The 23,580-nt window shown below is 35.7% G+C and overlaps 1 protein-coding gene across 1 annotated transcript in view; it reads left to right on the forward strand.

Moving 5' to 3' along the window:
* Hmgcll1 (3-hydroxymethyl-3-methylglutaryl-CoA lyase like 1) overlaps nucleotides 1-23,115 on the forward strand; it is a 156,622-nt gene extending 133,507 nt beyond the window's left edge. The window contains exons 8-9 of the mRNA XM_047558384.1: nucleotides 17,982-18,107; nucleotides 21,787-23,115. Of these exons, the coding sequence (XP_047414340.1) occupies nucleotides 17,982-18,107; nucleotides 21,787-21,888 (228 nt within the window). The 3' untranslated portion in view covers nucleotides 21,889-23,115. The remainder of the gene's footprint in view (nucleotides 1-17,981; nucleotides 18,108-21,786) is intronic.
* Nucleotides 23,116-23,580: the final 465 nt, after the last annotated feature.

A 23,580-nucleotide genomic window follows, 5' to 3' on the forward strand; every position in this document is an offset into this window, starting at 1 on the left:
AGAATACTGATACAACATATCAAAATCTCTTGGATGCTATGAAGGCAGTGCTAAGAGGAAAGTTCATTGCACTGAGCTCATTTATTAAAAGATTAAAAAGTCAACAAATAAATGACTTAACATTATATCTCAAAGCGCTAGTAAAAGAAAAACAGATCAACACCCAAAGTAGAAGACAGGACATAATTAAAATCAGGACTGAAATCAATGAAATTGAAACAAAAGAAACAATGGAATGAATTGACAAAATGAAAATCTTGTTCTTTGAAAATGTAAAAAAAATTGATAAACCCTTATCCACTCCAACAAAAAGAATGATAGATAAAACTCAAATTACTAAAATTTATGTTGAAAAAGGAAATATCATGACAGACACTATGGAAATACAGAAAATAATTAGAAACTACTTTGAAAATTTATACTCCAATAAAATACAAATTCTCAAAGACATCAAATTTCTAGAGACATATTATCTACCCAAACTGAATCAGGAGGACATACACAATTTAAACCAATGAGATAGAAGACACCATCAAAAGCCTAGCAACCAAGAAAAGCCCAAGACCAGATGGATTCTACAAATTCTACAAGACCATCAAAGAATCAGTCACAATACTCCTGAAATTATTCCATTAACTAGAAAAGGAGGGAACCCTTCCAAACTCATTCAATGAGGCTAGTATCATTGTGATACAAAAACCAGACAAAGACACATCAAGGAAAGAAAACTTTAGGTCAATATCTCTGATGAACATAGATGCAAAAATTCTTAACAAAATTCTGGCAAATCACATACAAAAACATGTTTAAAAGATAGTGCACAATGATCAAGTGGGATTCATCCCAGGGATGCAATATGGAAATCAATAAACATAACTCATTACATCAATAGACTTAAAGATATGATCTTTTGAATAGATGCAGAAAAAGCATTTGACATATTACAGCACCCATTCATGTCCGAAATACTAGAAAAACTAGGGTTAGTAGGAACATACCTCAACATTGTAAAAGATATCTATGCTAAGCCCAAGGCCAACATCATTCTAAATGGTAAAATATTGAGAGTATTCCCTCCAAAAACTGGAACAAAACAGGGATGTCCTCTTTCATCACCTCTATTCAACATAGTTCTAGAAACTCTAGCCAGAGCAATTAAGTGAAAGAAATTAAAGGGATACAAATAGGAAAAGCAGAATTCAAACTATCTGTTTATACCAATGAAATGATTGTATATTTAGAAGTTCCAAAAAATTCCATCAGAAAACTTCTAGAACTAATAAATGATTTCAGAAAAATATCAGGATATAAAATCGACACTCATAAATCAAATGCATTTCTATACATCAGTGATAAATCCTCTGATAGAAAAATTAGGAAAACTACCCAATTGGCAATATCTTTGAAAAAATAAAATATTTGGGAATCCATCTAGCAACAAAGGTGAAAGACCTCCACAATGAAAACTATACAACACTAAAGAAAGGAATTGAAGATGACCTTAGGAAATGGAAAGATCTCCCATGTTCTTGTATAGACAGAATTAATACTGTCAAAAATGGCCATACTGCTAAAACTGGTGACAGATTTAATGCAATTCCTATTAAAATCCCAATGGCATTCTTCATAGAAGTAGAAAAGGCAATTGTGAAATTCATTTGAAAAAGTAAGAGACTCAGAATAGCCAAAGCAATCCCTTAGCAAGAAGAGTGAAGCAGGAGGCATCACAATACCAGACCTTAAACTATACTACAGAGCTATAGTAACAAAAACAGCAAGGTATTGGCACTAAAATAGCTGGGAAGACCAATGGAACAGAATAGAAGCCATAGAGACAAATCCACATAAATACTGTTAACCCATACTAGACAAAGTTGTCAAAAAATACATTGGAAAAAAGATAACTTCTTCAACAAATGGTACTGGGAAAACTGGAAATCTGTATGTAGCGAAAGTGGATCAAGGACCTAGGAACTAGACTGGATACCCTGTGCCTAATAGGATAAAAAGTAGGCCAAAATCTTTACCCTGATGGCTTAGGACCTGATTCCTTAACAATACTCCTCAAGCATAAGAAATAAAATCCAGAATCAATAAATGGGGTGGATTCAAACTAAAAAGCTTCTTCTCAGCAAAGGAAACTATCAAGAACATGAGGAAAGAGCCCCCAGAATGGGAGAAAATCTACCATACACACATCAGATACAGCACTAATCTCCAGGATATATAAAAAAATGCAAATACTTAACACCAAAACAACAAATAACTCAATCCACAAATGGGCTAAGGAACTGAACAGACCCTTCATAGAAGAAGATATACAATCAATCAACAAATATATGAAAAAATGTTCAACATCTCTATCAATTAGAGAAACATAAATCAAAACTACTCTAAAATTTCATCTCACTCTAGTCAGAATGGAGATTATCAAGAATACTAGCAACAGTAAGTGTTGACAAGGATGTGAGGGAAAAGGAACACTCATACATTGCTGGTGAGACTGAAAATTGGTGCAACCACTCTAGAAAACAATATGGAGATTCCTCCAAAAACTTGGAATGGAACCACCATTTGACCCAGCTATCCCAGTCCTCAGTTTATACCCAAGGTTCTTAAAATCAGCATACTACAATGACACAGCCACATCAATGCTTATAGCAGCTCAATGCACAATAGCTAAACTATGGAACCAACCTAGATGCCTTTCAACAGATGAATGGATAAAGGAAATGTGATATATATACACAATGGAATATTACTCAGACTTAAAGAATTTATGGCATTTGCAGGTAAATGGATGGAGTTGGAGAATATCGTGCTAAACTAAGCCAATCCTGAAAACACAAAGGCCATATGTTTTCTCTGATATGTGGATGCTAATTCATACTGTCATGCGGAGAGCTAGGGAATAATGGAGGGACTTTGGATTGGCCAGAGTAGAGTGAGGGGAAGGGAGGGGTTTGAGGTGGGAAGGATTGTGGAATGTGACAGACATCATTACCCCATGTACATGTATGATTGCATGAATGGTGTGACTCTGCATCATGTACAATCAGAGAAATGAGAAATTGTGCTCTATTTGTGTATGAGTTAAAATGCATTCTACTATCATGTATAATGAATTATTGGGTGTTAACTGTAGGCAGTGGGGTATGGCTGGAGAAAGTAGGACTCTGGGGACGTGGCTTAGGATTATATCTGTCCCACCTGCTAACTCTCTCTCTCTCTGCTTCCTGAATGCTTTCTTCCTTTGTGTTTTTCCACCACAACATTCTGTCTTAATCTTAGACCAAAAGCAAAGGAGTCAGCTGACCATGGACTGAGATATCTGAAACCATGAGCCAAAATAAACTTTTTCTTCAGGAAGTTGTTCTTGTCAGGTAATTAGGTCACAGCAACAAAAGGCTAACTAACATACCTATTACTAGGATTCTTTCTTGCATAGTTTAAAGTACTTTGCATGGCTATCATTAAATGCTATTCCTTTACTTATTTATTTTTTTACTGCTATAGATTGAAGCCAAGGCCTTGAATATACTAGGCAAGTGCTCTACCACAGTGCTATACATCAGCTCATTAAATGTTATTTAAAAAGCAAAGATGGAAAAGGAATAAAGTTGGACTTCTGGAAGAACTAAAATGATGTCTGGAATTCAGACTTCATTTCTCTCATTCAACTATGCTTTATTTTCCCTTTTACTAGATTGAATTTCTGTGTTCCTCATTGCTCATGGAAAGAGTTGTTTGCCCATAGCCTGTATGCTGCACATCTCATCTCTTAGGTGGATGTATTTTGTCATTGTCTCTGTTCCAAATCTGGGGAGGAGAGTGTGATTGACCCAATTTAGGTCCAATCACAAGCAACCAGGATTAATAAAAAAAGTCACCAAGCAGACACTTTCCAGAAACCCATTTTTATGAGAAAGCACTTCCAAGAGAAGAAGGTTCAGGGAGCAAACAAAATAGGTAATGATCCACTCAAATGTTTCATGGGATTTTGTATCCTCAGAAATGTAGTTCTCCAAATTGAATTGTACCAAGTTCAATTATTGCCATCATATTTGCACTTTTCTTGATACTGCATTCATTATAGTTCTGTATATATCATTTGTTCAATTTTGCTTTCAAAAATATTTGAATAATAACCTGTTATGGTCTAGGTCCTGTTGCATGTACTGAAAGTTTAATAGAGTGCCGTAGAGTGACGTTCTGGTCATCATTAAGTTAATTTAAATTGGTTGCAGCTTCGACATTTTCCAAAACTTTGGTCATATGTCCTCACAAAGTCTCCCTGTTGTGTGAATATTGGTAACATTGTTAATTCTTCATCAGAATCACTGTATTTTCAATTATTTTTTCTTTAAATGTTCTTCTTTTTACTTATTACTATTTAATTCTATTTTCACCATGTAAGGGAGGCCTCCCACTAGCATCCACTTAGGAACTACCAGAGAAATTCCAGAAATATAAAGGTCAGTGTTCCAGATCATTTTTATAACTGCCACCTATGTAACTTTGGGTAAGCTCATAAAACTCCTTGTAAGAGCTGTGGGACTTAATTCCTTTTGTATCAACCGATCAATATCACTTATATAAAGGGTTTATTTAATTGTAAAAATCTGTGATTTGCACATTATTATGAAATATATTATGGTGACCTCTCTCTTACACAAGTTCTTTGTGTCTCTATCCCACTTTCTTCCTCTTCATCATCCCCATTACCATTATCTCCATCCCCGTCTCCGTATACGTGGATTGAAAAGAGTTGAGAGGGTAGGGAGGGCTGAGTCTGAGGGAAGCGACTGTCAGGTAGCCAGAACATAATCAACTTTTTCCTGGACTCTTAACAGATGAACTCAATTGCTCTGATTTTGAGAGGATTGGTCATTTATTTTTTTCAAAAGCTTCAGTGTCTTTGTTCCTTTAATTCATCTCTGTACCTCTGCCTGTCTTCCCTTTTCACCCCAGTTCAAAGGATATTTTCCCTATTAATTAATTTCCTGGCTCGCCTCCCTGTTTCTACCCTAATCCCCAACTCACACCCATCTGTAAGGATTTTTCATTGTTAATTTCTCTCTTCTGTGGACAGTACCATTCTTCACTTTAATTAGCTCTGTCCTTTATTGTTTCCAACCTAAAGGTCTCACATAACTCTAATGCCCTTCCATTCATATATGAGTCCCTCAACTTTTTTTAATCACTCTTATTAATTTTGTCACTGTCCTCTCTCTGCCTCTATATCCTTGTCATATACTTTTTAAATCCAGTATTTACTGAGTGCTATGTGACAAGACATATGATAAACAATTTCTTTGAAAGATCTCACTGGTACCTTAACAAGTCTATGAATCAGTACTATAGCTCTCATTATTGGTTGGGGGAACAAAGAGGTAAAATAACATTATCAGGATCACAAAGTTAACAAGTGACAGATCAGGTCCAAATAGAAGTCTACCTTCCAAAATGAATCCTTTAAGCACTAGGTTCTATAATAGGTTTTTAAACCTATTGTCAGCTCTACTCTGTCCTGCCCTGATGCTGAAATGATTCATTTCAATATTTGGAATCCAGTGGACTTTCTCAGCTGTTATGTTTCTTAACTATGTGCAGCATTCTTCACAGGAGTATAAGTATTAAAATAAATAAATAAATCCACCCAGGTTCCTAACTTTGAACTTCCTCCTAAATTCTTTGTCTCTTTCAATACTGCATCTTCTTTCTGCTTCCCATAAAAGTGAGAACCCAGCACCATGACTTGAATATCTGCCATTCTTACTCTAGACAAGTTCCTTCAGAGATCTCAGAAATGGGATGTCTAGATAAAATCAAAGATTTTTTTCTTATTTTTAATTGCTGTAAGAAATAGCTGCTTAAAGAAAAATGAGTATCATTGAGTTATGGGATTACATATGCAAAAGTAAAAAGTAGGGAAACAGTAGCCCAAAGGATAGGAAGAAATTAAGAATGTGTTGTTAGAAGCTCCATTCCTTACATGCAATGCAGTGTTTAGAGGTAGATTGTTATTAAAGATGTATATTGTAAACCAGAGAGTAACTATTAAATAATTTAAAGAAGACAAAATATTAAGTCAATACAGGAGATAAAATGATAAAAATATTCAACTAACAAAAGAGAAAAAGAAAAAAAAAACAAAATAAATGGACACATGGAAGAAACGGAAAGCAGCTCACAAAAAGACAGAATTTAATCCAACCTTATCTTGGTACCCATTCTAATTGTATGTGCTGCTCTTACACTGCACCCCCAAGTGAATAATGACTCCAACACAGAGATGATTGTTTCTCACGAATGTAACAAGCCACTCTGCAAGTGTTCCTAGTCAGTGGGCATCTGCCCTCCAAGTGCTCATTCAGGAACCCAGGGTTCTTTCTTCTTTGTGCTCATCATCTCCTAGGGCCTTTGTCATCTGCCTTTGACTATTGAAGGTAGAAGGTGCGTGGTTTCTGAAAAGACCTGTCCTAGAAATGGCCTGCATCACTTTGCTCATATGCCATACTGACAGAGTCACATACTTACTGTTAACAACAATGGCGGTTTTATGATGTCATCTAGCTGAGAATCCCAGAAGAGATGTTTGATAAAGAACTAGCACTATCTGCCATACTTCAGCAGTCAAGTCAAAAGTTAAGAGATTTCCAAATTTTTTTTTTTATCCAAAGTCATCTCAGAATTTGAAACAATGCATATATTTGGGTTTTATATGGAAAAAATAGATTTTGGCATAGAATATAGAAATCTGCATGTTAACTAGGGACCTCGGGAAATTCTAATGCTCAGATGTTCTCATTCTGAGACTGAACAAGGCAGGAGGGAGTCCTTGAGACTGCAGCAGGATGTATTGACATCTGTGATGTTTCTAGGATTAACTCTAGTCTCTTGCCATTCAAGAGTGTCCTGGGGACCAGCCACTTTGGCATATTTTAGGGGTTGGAAATGCAGAATCTCAGGCATCACCTCAGACCCATTAAAAAATTAATATACTTTTTAAAAATTAAGCATCACTGATCTGATTATCTTATTCCAATATGTTAGAAAACATAGATTGCTACTGAAGAAATGAAATGATAGAGGCAACATCCACTCAAGAATAGACAAAAGTAGATGATGCCGAAAGGAATCATCTAGAGAATTTGAACAGAATCCAAGAAATGAGAGACTGAAACAGACCAGTATACTTTGGGGATTATTGAACTGGCAGAAGAAAGGAATGATTATGAAAGAAGAATATATATTTACTAATAAGGTTCCTTTTTGCACAAATATGGCAAATGAGCCCTGATCCTAATGCCAAAACGAAGAATGTGATCTTGATGTTGGATCTAGGTACTAGTCCCAGAGCCTCAGTGAGAATCCACTTATGATATGTATTTATTATACAGGATTGGAAAAAAATCTGGGAACACAAATGAATTGGACCAAATATAGTATCCTGTTCTTTTATCTTCCATTTTCTCATAATCATTTCCCCAAACCATTAAATGTTCTTGGAAAATATTTAACTGTTTCATGATAGTCTATCTTACACGATGTATTAACTATTTCCCTCTTGTTGTACATTTAACTTAAGGACTTATTCCTACTGTTAGAAGTATTATTACAAAGAATGTCCATCCTCAAACATCAATCTGTCTCAACATTGCTGGCTATTTTCTTGGGCTAGCTTCCTAGAAATACAAACACTGGGACAACAAACATTTATTTTCCAAAGTCTCTTGATAATATTGCTAGGCTGTGTGGAAACTTTTCAGAATGTTGAAGGAAGTCTCATAAGAAAATGAAGCCTTTTGCTTTTTGATTTGTTAGTACTCTCTTAATTCATGCTCTGCAGCCTGGAGTTGTTTATGAGTTAATTGAAGAATGCACGTAGTGTTTAGTAATGTGCCTGGTGCATAGTCATTGCTTGTTAAATCTGAACTATTAATGTGGGACAACAGGGTACAGTTTTTCCATTCTTACTCTGCCTCATACCAACCATATGAAGCAGGGCATATCACTGGACTTCTGTGAGCCTCAGTTTTCTCATCAGTAAAATGGACATTTTACTGATCACAATCACTTCATATTGATTTTGCAGAGCTTTACCTTATATGAGGCATATGGTACAATGCCTTTGACAAAATAAGACTCAAACATTCATTAATACCATTTATTTTTTCTAAGTCTTAACTGAAATTGAGAATTTTCTTGTTACATATATTTTTCATTTCTTATCCCTTCTATATACACACTGCATTTTCTATTTGAATGTGAATGTACCAAAAGAAAGTAAGAAAAGTCCGGCACAGTGGTATAGTCCTATAATCCCAGCAGCTCAGGAGACTAAGGCAGGAGGATCACAAGTTTGAAGCCAGCCTCAGCAACTTAGTGAGGCCCTAAGCAACTTAGTGAAGCCCTAAGCAGTTTAGTGACAGCCTATCTCAAAATAAGAAATAAAAAGGGCTGGGGATGTGTCTCAGTGGTTAAGAACACTTGGGTTTAATCTCTGGTACCAAAAAAAAAAAAAAAAAAAAAAAAGAAAAGAAAATAATCTATCTCTTTTCTGAGGCCAGGATTGAGGTATTTAGGAAAACCTTTTTCTAAAGGACAAAGATGTTATATAAAAGCATTAATAATTATGTTATCTTATTCCTGAATTTAACAGTATATATGTTTGTCTTTGTGTCTGTGTGTGTATAATTGTTTACTTACCAATTTTGATATATACGTCAGTTTTAAAATTCTGGACTTCATTAACATATGCTAACTGGTCATCATCAATGGCTCCCATAGCCTGTTATGTTCTCAATACACTTAAATAGCAAAAAGACTCTTCTCTTGGGGTTACCATTGCTTGAGGTATAGTATATAATGATTTAGGGTACTGGTCAGAAGCATCCCTAGGCAGGATATGTGCTTATTGGAAAGGATATCCTTTAGTGATATCTGGCCTGGCCATTGAAGACTAATGCCCCAAAGGAATTCTGTTCCTTTTCTGGAGGGAACACTGTCTTTAAAGAACAAGTTGAGAAGGAAAAATACTGGAAAAATGAGTAACTTTAACCCCAGAATGAATAATTCCACTATTGGGAATTTTCTTGCTATTTTAGATTAAATCTAAATTGCATATTTTTAAAGAAAATTTTAGAACAAAATAGATGACATTAAAAAAAATAACATTATTCAAATGCTGCATGTTCTTTGGTACTTTTGTAACTTCAATACCTAAAAGTTTAGGTTTCATTAAATAATTTGAAAACAAGAATATGTAGAAGATTCTAAATTTTGCAAAATGATTTCTTTTCTATCTTCTTATTGTGTTTATCAGTTTTGCTTGGGGAATAAGTTCTTAACAGGACCAAGAAAAAGACAAGTTAGTACTTTTCTTTTAGTTAACTTTTCAGGATGATCTGAGTAACTGAGAATCACCCAAAATTAACACTTCTTAGAACTCACCAAAGATTGCAGTATAAGAGTCATATGCCCCTGATATGTCTGCAGTCAATATGCTTTTGCCAGCAGCGACCACTACTACTTTATGTGTTTTACTCAGCCCTTAAGTCCAAGTACTTGTTCTGTGGAGTGCAAGCAGACAGAACACACATAACAGAAGTCACCAAGTTTATCATATCCTGGGGCCATGGGTTAATAACCAAATTCCAAATTTGAGAACAGTGGGAATTAAGGACACTTCAGTCCTCTGAGGGTTTTTGTTTTGTTTTTTTTTTTTTTTTTTTTTTGAGGGACAAGAGCGACAATTGCTTCTCATTTATTAATAACAAGTCACTTACCAGTGAGAAATAATTGACGTAGCAATCTTAATCTAATTATGTAGTAATATGTTATCGTTTTATATACTAATGTTAGATTTCGTGAGCTACAGAGCTTTGTGTATATTCAGAGGTCCTGGTGCAGAGAATATGCTTAATAAACACATTAAGCCAAAAGGAAAAATAAGCAAAAATATACTGGATATTTTAAATTATAGTTTCATGTGTTCTTCACCACTAGTAAAAATATCCTTATTTTAAATACAATCAAAGTATCTATTTGGTAAATATGAAGCTATTTATTTATGTGTTTGCTATTGTGCTGGAACATATGGGGTTGCAAACAGGCGAATTTAACTTGGTGGATTTTGGTGCTACATTGCCACCTTGTGGATGTTCATCTAAAATGCACTTTTGTTTAAAAACAAAAAAGAGAGACAACAAAATCATTCTTCTATGTACTCATACATGCACACGTGCCCACACACCAAGAACCTGAGTCTGAAGTCTGAAAGTAGTGCTTTGTGTTTGAAGAGGAGGAAAAGGGAACACTTCTTAAGAGAAATCCTTTAATGCTGATAATCTCCTTCATGATAAAATGACTAAGTGGCCCACTTATTATTTTCAAGTAAAGGATGATATGATTTCAGTGGTAAAATATAAAAATGTTCCCTCTATATAAAATAAATAATTGATGGAAATAAATAATGTTTTTATTCCAAGTCTGTTCAGAATGTGTTTGTGATATTACAGATCATTTTCAATGAGATAAGGAAATTGATCTGAAGACAATGTCCACATTAAAATCAAACTTTCTTATATATAGCTATGCCTAGAAATTTACAAAGCAGTTTAATCAGAAATAAGAGCACATAATTTATTTTAGGTTTTTAAATCAAATTATTTTTAACTGGTACACATAAAAATTGTACACATTTATAGGATACCTTGTGATGTTTTGATTCATGTATACACTATGTGATGTTTAAATCAGTTCTACATATCTACCTCCTCAAACATTTATCTCCTCAAATATTAAAAGTCCTTTCTTCCAGTTTTTTGAAATATATAGTATCATTATACATAGTATCATTATCTATTGTCAATCTACTGTGTAATATACCTCATCAGAAAGTCTTACTCCTGTTTGGTACACTTAGTTCCCTGACCAGCCTTTCCCCAGGCCCCTCCCCGGCCCTCCAGCCTCTGGTGATCACTGCTCCATTCTTATCTTCTACAACAACTTTATCAGATTCCACATATGAGTGACATCATGCAGAACTTGTCTTCTGGGCCTGGCTTATTTTGTTTAACATGATGATCTCCAGTTCCATCCATTTTGTCACAAATAATAGGAATTCTTTTTCTTTTTGATGAAAAGTATTCTCTTACGTATATACGTACCATATTTTATCAATTCATCAGTTAATGAACACTGTTTTTGTCATTTTTTGACTATCTTAAGGGCGTATTATTTAGTACATAGATAACATTATCCGTTGAAATCTTTATTTCCAGGAAAGAGAATTCCCACTTAATAGAGGAGAGAATTTAGGGGATACTGTATAAAATGTAATATTTTAAAATACTGTAATTTTGTTTAGAAAAGACTTTAGAGGAAACTAATATCATTTTTGTTGTTTAAATTAAGATAATATATATGAAACCATTTAAAATGTTTTATTAGTGTATTTTAGTTGTACATAATAGCAAGGTTCATTTTGACATAATCATATATGCATCAAATATAATTTGTTCCATTTCGAGGAATCGATATCTTAATATTCTTCTTCAAAGGTAATACATTCAGGTTTTTTAATAAACTGTCTTTAAAATTGTTTAAACCTTAAATCTGTGTATTGCTCTTAGGATTGATTCAATTAATCTGTAAGTAGAGCTTACTGGGGAAGATCTGTGTCTAGTGCTAAGGTGACGTTAGAAAAGAGGGAAAGAGCACTTTCCAGTTAATCTCTTCCCTAGGTCATGTCTATAGAGTGGCCCTGTGATCTTAGGCCCTAGAAAGGTCAATGAGCTGCAGAACAATGATGTTCACTGAGAAATTCAGAGACTTTGATTTGTTGACAATCATTCTCATTTATTTGCTCTGATACTGCACAGGCTGAAGTTTGCATAAACCTTTTTTTCATTGTCTACTTATAGTACATGAATAGAATTGTAATTAAATAAATTACCTAGAACACTCTACCCATGTGTTAACATGTCAGTGTTAACATTTTGGTATACATTATCTAAATACTTTACTTTTTAGAAAATAGTATAATGACTATACTGTTATAAAATCCTCTAACCTGTTTATTTCCCTTAATTATATATTTATATAGCATTTATCATTCCATTTTATTGATGCATTGTAAGTAATTTAAATTACTCCCCAGTATGAGACATTTGGATTGTTTTCAATATTCCCTTCTCAGAAAAACATTACTGCACTATATTTATATACAGATAACATAGGTTATCATAGTCAGCCTACATGCTCTCATCCATATGTGTTTATTTGTATTTACTTCTTATTAATTATTTAATGATGATTTATTAAATATTCATAGAAAGGTCTTTTTTCATAGGGAATTTCTGAGACAATGAATATTGATAATACTAATTAATTGCTAACCATAAAAGACTCCAATTTACATTTCTACTAGTTTAAATTTGACTGTTTCCCTTCAGTTCCAACAATGTTGCCCTTTTAAAAAATATTTATTGAAGTGTAACACACATATATAAAACACACAGATGATAAACTCCGGGAAAGGAAAGGACCCAGCAGCCCAGAACCTCTCCTTGATCCCATCTGTATTTACACGGGAGAGGATGGCTATCATTCTGGCTTCTAGCTGCCTTGTTTAGGGCTATTTCAGGACTTCATCTGAATGGAATCATTTTTATGTCTTCTTTGGGGCTCAACTTCTTTAATGCAAAATTTTCTTTGTGAGATTTGTGCTTGCCGTTGAAGTCCCATGTTTTGTTGTCTAACTACCCCATTTCACTGCCAATGTTCTTTCTTCATCTTTCTCAGTCTGGAAGTGTAAAGTCCTAGTGTTGTAGTTCTAACCCTCTTTGACTTTCTGTGAGACTGAACACAGTTAGCTTGACCTCCAGGGTGATTTATTTTGGCTCTGTTGTGTCTTTGGCCATTTACTCTTTTTTCTATTGTAACCCTGGTTGCCTTACTGTGAATTAATCTTTCATTTTTGCCCAAACAACAGTTCACAGGAGCCTTTATTTACAAAATAGAAGAGTGAGTTTTTGCTTTTCGTTGTCTCCCCAAAGGTCAATTAAGACTAAAACCCATGCTCTTTTGAAAAGGAAAAGAATTTTCCTTCTGGGTCTCCTATAGTTGCAGGATATTGATTCTCAGCAGTGAGAAAATGGATATGATGCTTGGAATTCAGACCCCAGGAGTGAATCATCACATGGTGGGTTGAAGCTTTCTCTTGCCTATCATGTTAGTGTCTCAGACTTTTGCTGCCTCAGAGTTTTTTGGGATCTTCTTTCAAAGTCTCTTTGAAATGTCGACTGGCCATGGTTAACATCTTTTGTTTTGTTTTACAGTCCAGGGGTCTTTCATTTTTTTGCAATCACTCCACCGTGAATTTGTAGTGAGTAGGTTCTGGGCGCTCAGACTCCTTCCACTGGGTCTCTCAAAGTGTGCTTCTCTGGGTGGAGCAGGCTGGACTCTGTGGAGCCCAGATAGCTTTTTCTTTGACTTTCTTCTTTTCCTGATTGTTTTCCTTCATATGTTTCAGGAAGCTGTTTCGCCTCTTGGAGTGCTCCATGTGCTCAATATCCGTGTTAATTCTCTTGGCAGGAATCTTGTCCTTGTTTATTTACAACAGTGCCAATAGCATGCTGGATAAGATTTTAGACTGCCAGTTTTGCCATGGAAACATTTGTGGGGCGTTCCTTTTTGAACAGTATTCATTCCCTTGATGTCTACAACAACACCCTTCTTGCAGATGTGCACATATGTGGCCAAGGAAACAACTCCAGGTTTTCTAAAAGACAGAGAAAGAAAAGTATTGGGTGCCTCACCTCTTTCCCTTTGTGTTCACTGTTTGGCAAATTTCTGGAATATGGCAGTTCTGGATGAAAGGAAGGCCGTGATTGACTTCTTCAGGTTGACTCATTTCTGAGACTGACAAAGGGTGATAGGGAGAAGAACCTCTGTCCCAGAGGAATTAGCTACACATCACCAGGCATAGCTTTAAAGAAATACCAATACCTGACCCCACTCCCAGAGATTCTGATTTAATTACTTTGGGGAGAGCTTTGATACTGGTATTTTTAAAGAGGCATAGGTAATTCTAATAGGCAAACAGAATTGAGAACTACTGAAATTTATGTCTAGTCAGGTAATAGATTAAATTCTATTAAATAGGTCAGTTTTAACCTACATGTAAATAAAAGCCCTGACTATCTAATGCCATGGCAGACTCTCCCAAATGAACCAACACCTCAATATTTGCCTTTTCAGACCACTAGACAATATCACTTCTAGAGTATAATCCTTTGTTCTTAGTATTTTGTTTCATATCAAATGTAAAGTACCCTATGTAGACTAGTCTATTAACTGATTAGTTACTAACACCTGCATATAATTGATCTTGTCAGATCATTATTTGAGAAAGTTTACAGGGAATGGAAAGAGTGATTGAGGCTTTCCCCTATTGAGGAATATAATGAGAAAAATGAAGGTACAAAAACAGTGTACCAATCTTTAATAAACTTGTCCTAGGTCCTGATAATACCATGGCATGTTGAAATGTAGGTGTGCCCTCATGAGTCTTGGTGAACATCTTGTTAATTCTTGCAAGGAAAACTAGAAAAGTGGTTCCAAATGCAATCCCATTAGCCATTTGAAAGTGCTCCCAATGACCAAATGTGGAAAATTTTCTATATCATAAAACATAGAAAGCAGTATTGGATTGTAACTCAAAGTGCAAAATAAGTATCTAAATGTCTGTGAGTCCCTATTTATACAAATAAATATTCAAACAAATAATAAGTGAGGTAAAAATAGACAAATCTCTTGCACAGAAGAATTCCAAATAATTTATGTAGATATTCTTTACATTTTAAGGGCAAACTGCACACAGTAACTTTTTTTTGTTTTCAAAGAGTATAATATGGAAATGGAGCGAGAGAGAGAGAGAGAGACTTTGTGGTATAGACACTTGGCAAATGCAACCTCTGTCAGGTAATCAGGGTTAATATCAGCAGTCATTACTCATGGTGACAGTAGGTACCCTCGATATGATGTTTGGGAATGACACTTCACCTCTGTGGTTTTCCCTCCAGGGCTCTATACCTCCAGTCTAGCAATAAGAAAAAAATAAAAAAATAAAATCAGGCAGCCCAAATTGAAGCACATCGTACAAAATATAGTAGAGTACCTCTCAAAAGAGTCAAAGGCTGAGAAACTGTCATAGTCCTGCAGATCCTGAGAAGACATCACTACTGATGTAATGTTTTGTCCTGATGAGCACCTGGGACCTGGGACAGAAAAAAGAGGATGTTGGCTAAAAAATATCTTAAGGAACTTTTTTTTGAGGACCTAGGGATCAAACCCAGGGTCTTACACATGCAAGGCAAGCACTCTACCACTAAGTCATACCCCAGCCCTAGAAATTTCTTTTAAAATGTCTAAAGAAGTATCAATAATGTATATATTTTAGTTAATTTCACCATTTCAATATCTGTTCAATAGTTGTGATAAATATACCATTAATAATGTAAGATTTGGCAAATGCTTTGTGTACCCAAACTTTAGTCAGACTTCTGATTGTTCTTCTAGGTTCATCTGTATATGTCCTTCAAAAATCCAATTTTAGCAATCCTTGCTAAATCAGTATAGCAAGAACCCCAACCCTTGATATCCGATCCCTCTGTATCTGATGAGGTCTCTCATCCTCTACTATCCCCCACCTGATGACTGATCACTCTGCCTATTTTCAGAAAAAGTCTGTTAAATTGGTTTAGTTAGAATCCCCTTTACCCCTATTGTTTCCTCTTAGTAATTTTCCATTCATTGACTCCCCTCCCTGCTCTTTAGCTATAAATTCCCACTTGTGTATGCTGTATTTGGAGTTGGGCCCAGTGTCTCTCTCCCACAGTTAAACTATATCACAGGGATCCCTATAGCTATCACAATGACCTGAATGAAGTCTTCCTCATCCTGCTTTAACAAGTATGGTTGCATCATGTTTTCTTTAACATATGGTAAACGTGGAGGAAGGAAACCAAGTGAGTAGTACATGATGACTTTCTGAACTATCTTCACAAATTTTCTGAAAATCTAAAAGTGTTCTAAAATATAAAGTCTATTTTAAAAATAAAGTTAAATAAATGGAGAAAGGAAGAAAGGAAGGGAGGGAGAAAGGGAGATGCAACAAGGAAGGAAGACCAGCAGCTGCTGGAATCTTTTTTGTTAAAAATTTAAATTCCCAGGTCCCAACCCAGATCTCCTGAACTCTGAGGATGTAGTAGCAATCTATGATTGCGATGATATATTCTGTGATTGAGAACCATTTTGGAGTCAGCTGGTCAAGAGTTTTGAAAGGACCTTCTTATTTTACATAATGTCATGGTACTTTTTCTTCAATACCATGAAGAATTAGGTCAGGTCTTTCTGCAACTTCTGACCATCAAATTGTTACCTTTCAAGGGGTACGACATGTGTGTCCCTCTCCTTGTCATGTTTTCAGACACTTTGTCTGATTTCCAGAGTCCTCTGGGCTCCACTGTGCTCATCTTCCCGTGTCCCTATCACAGAGTCTACACCTCTTTGCCCCCAAGCATACAGTCAGGTACCACCTTGTGTGTTTCCAGAGGCTATGAATCAAGGCAGAGTATGAGTTCTCTAGAGACAGAGAACATCACCTGCCAGACAGTGATCTTGGGCAAACTGTTTCATCCCTCTGTACCTGTTATATTTTTCTCTCTGATATTAGGGAATAATCCAAAAGTATCTTCTTAAATTCGGCATGACAGCACTTTCCTGCAATCCAGCTTACTTGGGTGGCTGAGGCAGGAGGACCTCAAATTCTAGGATAGTCTGGGCAATTTAGCAAGACTCTGTTTCAAAAATAAAAATGGGTTGGGGTATAGCACAGTGTTAAAGCATACCTAGGTTCAATCCCCAGGAATACACACACACACACACAGACACACACATACACATACGCCTATGCATGCATGCAAAGACAAAAGAATATTTTCTTCTTCATGAGACTTTCCGAGAATGCCGAGTTAAGCCACATAGAGTGCTAAGTTTAGTATCCAGCACTCAGTAAATGATCTGGTGTTATCGTTAGTGATGTGTGTTGTCTCTAAAATATTTCTTCTCTTCTGAAGGGGCAGAGTTTTGTCTACAAAATAATATTTCATGTTTTCCCTGATAAGTGGGGGATGATATATAATGGGGGTGGGGATGTGGGGAGTGAGAGAAGAATGGGAGAACTTTAGATTATGTAGAAGAAAATGAGAGGGAGGGGGATATGAAAAATGGTGGAATAAGACAGACATCATTGCCCTATGCACATGTATGATTACACGAATGGTATGAATCTACATTGTGCACAACCATAGAATGGAAATGATGTACCCCATTTGTGTACAATGAATCAAAATGCAGTCTGTAAAAATTAAAAGATAAATAATAAAAAAAGACTTGGACAAACTGAAAGGGTGAATCGAACCACAATATCCTGTTCCAGTGTCTGCTCTCTGACACACACACACAGGTCTTCTAAGACACCTTGATTTTGAGTTGTAATGTTGGAATTATTTAATGTTGTTTATGCAATGCTTTTAGGATAAAGCTAGAAACTTGGAGAATAAAACTGGGAGTAAACTAACCTTCACTTCCGAAAGCTCTACTATCTACAACTTGGGCTATTATCAAAAAGCAAAGCAAAACAAAACAAAACAAAACACCATTTTAACTTCTGTTGAAAGAGTTTCTAATCCTGGAGATCCTCAGCAGAGTTTCTGTTAGTCTAAGAGACAAGATGAGACAGAAAAGAATTGAGCACCCCAGGGACTGTTCTAGCAGCAGGTGGGCAAGTGAATATGTTTGGATAACATGTTCCAGTGTTGTTTATTTGCTTTTTGCCAAGGTTGACTAGAAATGAAACTATTTACATGCCATAAGTACAGAAGCCTTAGGTGTTTTGGTTTATTTTCCAGATGGGAATTAATGTGGTGGACTCTGCAGTATCCGGATTAGGTGGCTGCCCTTACGCAAAAGGTGCTTCCGGGAATGTAGCCACTGAGGATTTGATATATATGCTTAATGGCCTGGGGCTCAATACAGTAAGTTATTTTAACATATTTCAATAGTCACGTGTGACTTCCAGCTCCAAATTGAAATGCTTCTCAGATTTGGGAAGCAATGTTGAGGTCAAAGTTTTACTGCATATTTGTTATTTGCTAAAATGCACAGTGGGAAAATACAATAAAGTTATTTTTTTTTCCAGGAACTTCATAAAGTATTACTATAGCTCAATCACCAATAGTGCTACTGTTTCACATTTTGTAGTGTTTTATGAACTCCAAAGTACTTTCCAGTACAATCTGATTTGATTTTATACACTTTGTGAGAGTCTCTGTCTTTCACTGTTAGGATTGTTGAATTTTGCCATTTCATGTTTTGTATGGATGTTTTCCTAGGAAGAAACTGAGATCTTGATGATCTCACAGTGACAACTAGGGCTTCTGGAAAAGACCCAGGACAATTTTCAAATGATCGGTGAGGGGTTGGAGCTTAGAAATATTTAGCATGTGAGACATCGATGGCAAGAATAGTCTCTTTCCAAGTAGCACCTGAAAAGGCACATACTGTGTGATAACATCCACCCAAATCAATGCCCTGTTTTACCACATGCTTGATAACAATCTGTAAGTCTGTAGGGCAGACTTTGCCTTTTAAAAGAAAGAATATGAAACTACACACAGATGAATAGAAATCCAAACTGTTTTCTGAGCTATGAAAGCAGCTACTCTATTACTAAACAGATCTTTCTCCTCTCCCACTTTTGCCTCTCCACTTTCTCACTCTAATTTCATTAATGTTCCTGCAGTACCAAACTTGCTTCTTGTCCACATTCAGTTCCTCTCCTCCACCCGTTGCTTATGTTTTTATCATCCATTGCAATTGCCTTAAGACACATACTCCATTTCAGCTGGAAAATGAGGTACCTTCATCCTGAAAGTATTCTAGCTTCTCCCTGTCTATCCCCTAGGTCAACAGGTAAGACTTCTCTCCTTAGTCCTTATCTGCTACCCTCTGTATCTTTACCTCTGAATGCACCACACAAGACTGTATCACAACCCTGCTTATGTATTCAACTGCCTGCACAGCCAGGCTGCAATTATTGTAGCTGATTCATACTCAATGCCTGTGACATAAAAAATGTTCAAGAACTATCCGTTGAGATGTTGCTTGGCACCAAATACCAACAGCTGTTCTCCACAAACATCAAAAGCTATTGCTTATCTTCTCTGGTTAGGAATAAGTATAATTTCATTTACAAAGTAGCTTAATCATTTCTATCAGAAGGCTATGACAGAAGCTGTAGAGAAATAGAATCAAATTCGGCTGACCGATGATGCTAAGTATGTGTCAGTTCCTATTAAGTAGTTTTGAGATCCAAATGCAAATAAATCAGTCTGGTTCTAAGAATTGCAAGGAGGATTATAGCTTTGAGTAGTAGCCATGTTTCAACCATTGTCCAAGCTAATAAGTCAAGCTTCTCTAGAATCTAATCTCACTATGGATCACAGGCTCAATCATCTGCCAAAAACCACTAATTTGACTTCTAATTTTGGCTGTTTGTACCTTCTTTACTGTCTTCCCCATGACTACATCTGGGGGCAGGCTCTTATCTCTTTCCTGAGTAGTCATCTCCTACATTGATGAAAACTTCCAACTTGCCTTTGAATTCATCCTCCATGTTGCCATCAGAACATTTTATCTTAAAATACAAGTATGAATATGCCATTGTGTGACTTGAGCACCCATCAATGTGTTCTTATTTCCTCAAAAACACAGTTGTTCTCTATCATATAATCTGACCTATTTATACTTTTTTCCAGTACCAACGGCATGTTTTGCCTTTTTTCAATATGCACCATGGTAAGCTTGTTCAGTGTCATCCATAGGTGCGCTATTTTTCAGATATCTTATACTGCTTTTTTCTCTGCCTATAATGCCCTCCCCATATCCTCCTTCCTCTCAAACACTCTCTCGGTATAAAATTCAAGTCAGGATTTATCCCTCCTAAACCCTTCCCTGACACAGTCTCTCCATTCCTTTTCCTCATGGGCTGGTTGTTCCACACTTCTGCCTCCATAAGCAGCTGAGCCTATCTCCATGGCTTGAATTTTCTGCTTCTGAGTCTATATCAGGGAGCAGAAGCTCCCTAAAGACAGAAACCACATTCTGTGTCAGGTCCTGAAAGCCCCAAAACAAATCATAACACATGAGACATGTCTAGACACCTGATGAATGTTTTAAGAATAAATGCTTTGTTGTTTCATAAGGATTTCTATGAACTAAATAAAAATGGTAGAGAAAGGCCAAGATGAAATTCTTTTTTGGAATGACATCAACAAATTCCATGTTTAATAGTTATAAAATGGAATTCTTAGAAAGCAAATAAGAATATTAATGACCAAAATCTTCCTATGAACCCTTGCTGAATATCATTCAGAAGCAAAAGAAACAAGAAGATAGCTTTGCAAAATTTAAATATCAATGAATTAAGATGTTAATTGTGAATTAAGATGTTAAAATGTGCCTAACCAACACTTTCTAAAGTTATTACCATGACAAAACCAAATTTCTCATACCAAAGCCAATTCACTCCTGAAAACAACTACCCTGAAAAAAAAGCTCTACAATAAAAGAGAAATAATAGCAATCATTTAAGTGCTATCCTACAAAATATTTCTTGATTATTCTTGAGAAGAAAAGTAAACTACAAAGAAAATAGTGCTTTAAATGTTTCCAGATAGAAGTGTTTAAAAAGTCTTTATTTTCTATAAAGTCTTTATTTTCTAAAATGATGATCATGTTATGAAGACCCTTATGAATATTTACACTTGTCTATTTTAGCAAAGTCAGACTTCCAGAAAGATTAAAACTGCTCCTTAATAGCAAGCAAGACTGGGCATGTTTAATTGTAAGCCCTCACTGGGTCTAGTCCATGTGAAGGCAGGACACAAAAGTTTATGAAATGCTACACAAGGGCCAAGCTGTGGTTGATCCACTTAATGCTGTGACTCTCCCTAGAACAGAAGAGTTCTGGGTGCAGACTTTGATGGTGACCTTTTTCTACTTCAAGGTTCAGAGATGAGGAGCAGGCCCTGAACTTCGCCTTCATACTCAACCATGTCTGTCATCCATGGATTTACCTAAGCTTTCGTTGATCCTTTTTATACACTCAGATAGTACACCCTCCCAGGCAAAGAAGTTCCAGATGTGTACTAAATACTTCCTCATTTTGTCTAACTTGCAACTACCCTCTTCACCATCATATGGGTAATAATGAATAAAAAAAGCTAACATTCACCTTTCCTGTAATCCAGATGGCTTTATCAAATTTGTTTCTTATATATTAGAGATTATTTTTCCTAATTCAAATCTCATATACAAACTTCTCCAAGACATTATCATTTTTATTATCTATTACTGATATTTTGTGAACTCGTCTAATTCCAATTTGTACTTCTTAGAAATTTGGTGTTACAGAGTTATTAAGGCATGCCTAGCCTATGTAAGATTCTATGTCTCAATGAAGCAGAAAAATCTTCAATATTGACTACATGATTCATGAAAACAAATGTTGGCCCCAAATCAATAATATGAGCAGCACAATGTTTAGAAATGTTAAATAATTATTCAGCTTCTAATAAAATTAAAATAGATCCCTTTTGCCTTTTTTCTTTCTAATGCCCCATTCCCTTTGCTATCCCTTCTTTTCCTCACTAGGGTGTGGATCTCTACAAAGTAATGGAAGCTGGTGATTTTATTTGCAAAGCCGTGCATAAAAATACAAACTCCAAAGTAGCACAAGCTTCCTTCAATGCTTGACATCGATGGATTCATGACTTAAGATCGAGAAGATCCATTCAGTTGCAGAGTCATCTGAAAATCATTAGTGCCAACTCATTTCGAAATGTAATGGACAAGGATAGAAAAAGAACTACTTTTAAAAAAGATAATTACTGAATAGACTATGGAATCAATAGTAAGCAATACCAGTCATCAGGTAAATCATAATTTGAGGATAAGGAATGAAACTAGTAGACATCCTTTGAACTGGGGGAAAAAAGTTCTCCTCTTTTGCTCTGGTAGAGATGACTTTTTAGTTTAGTAGATGTGAATATTGACCTCAGATTTCCCTAAGTGTCACATACTATGTTAATACTTAATCATGCTAGCTTAGCACAGTGTACATATTGTCAGTAGTTTATGAGCTCCCGCGTAGTGTGCAGAGTGTGTGGCCTTGATATTATGTGTTATGCCTCTGGATCTCAACTTTCCATTTGCCAAGTCAGTTAAGTTATGGACAAAGAGCCAAATCTCCATCTGACCCTGCATAATTTTAGCAATAGAACTTTTATATTTCAAGGAAGGCTAACATCTGTTAACTATTTCAGTGACTTTATCTGGTTCCAAGAGACTGTGGTCAATGGCAAGACGCCATATCCTGAAAACACACTAAAGCCGCCCATGTTTGTTACATGCATCCACTTTACAATACTTCACCTTTCATCCGCTATGGCAAAATAACAGCATAGTGTTACTAAACTATTGAGAAATCATAAGATGTGATTTTTGTCTTGATGTTTAAGTTGCAGTAATGAGAACAGGTAGATTCAGGTACCATAATTGACCTCCATAATGTTCAGTTGACTTCCAAATTGTCCATGGAAATATCACTGTGATCCTAAGGATATTAAGGTGATTTTAAATTCATGAAATGTGCTGGTTTATGTTAATTCAGGGTACTTTGAATATATTAGATCATTTTTGGTTCACCTCTTAAAATGATTATTTTAAAGTTGAAATGAGAGAAGTTTTGTCTTTTGTACTAAACAACATTGCCAGAGAGCAAAATTTAATATATTAAAGATTGAGAAGAGGGGAAACAGGGAACTGTGTTAAGAAAAACATTACTGTAGCCTATGCAAATCATATGGGGATGGTATTATTACATGTGGATCTGGAATGTCAGTTCTATTACTTATAAAGACTTTTCCAATAATACTGGTGATCTTATCTTTGAATAAATTTTAATATAAATTGAAATTTGAAAGTGAGCTTTATGGACTTTTTGGAACATATTCTTTAAAACTATTGATATAAAAATAAATTTAAGAAAATAAGTGTGGATTGCAACTAAGTCATCTTTAAAGATATAGAGTAAGAAAAGAATTAGGTCCACATTGATAATTGATAAAGCCAAACTAAATTCCCATGGAAGCAGCCAACATACCACCTTGTGACACAGTTTTGGAGCAGGGGCTATAATAGCACATTCATTTTCTGGAGTACTGAAAGCAGTTCTCTGTTTGGAGGTTCAGGTGGGGGTGGGGGAAGTGCAGGTAGCACACAAAATGGCTACTGATTATCAATCTGTTTCAGTTACATCTCCCCTGTGCATCTCTCTTCATGAAGTAAGTACCCTTGCATAATAGGGGAGCAAAAAGGTACCTCTACCAAGTGTGCACAGCAGGAGACTGACTTTTCCTCTCTCTCAAATCTGTGGAGTTTATAGTT

Source organism: Sciurus carolinensis, chromosome 7, assembly GCF_902686445.1.
Source record: "Sciurus carolinensis chromosome 7, mSciCar1.2, whole genome shotgun sequence".
Taxonomy (NCBI): domain Eukaryota; kingdom Metazoa; phylum Chordata; class Mammalia; order Rodentia; family Sciuridae; genus Sciurus; species Sciurus carolinensis.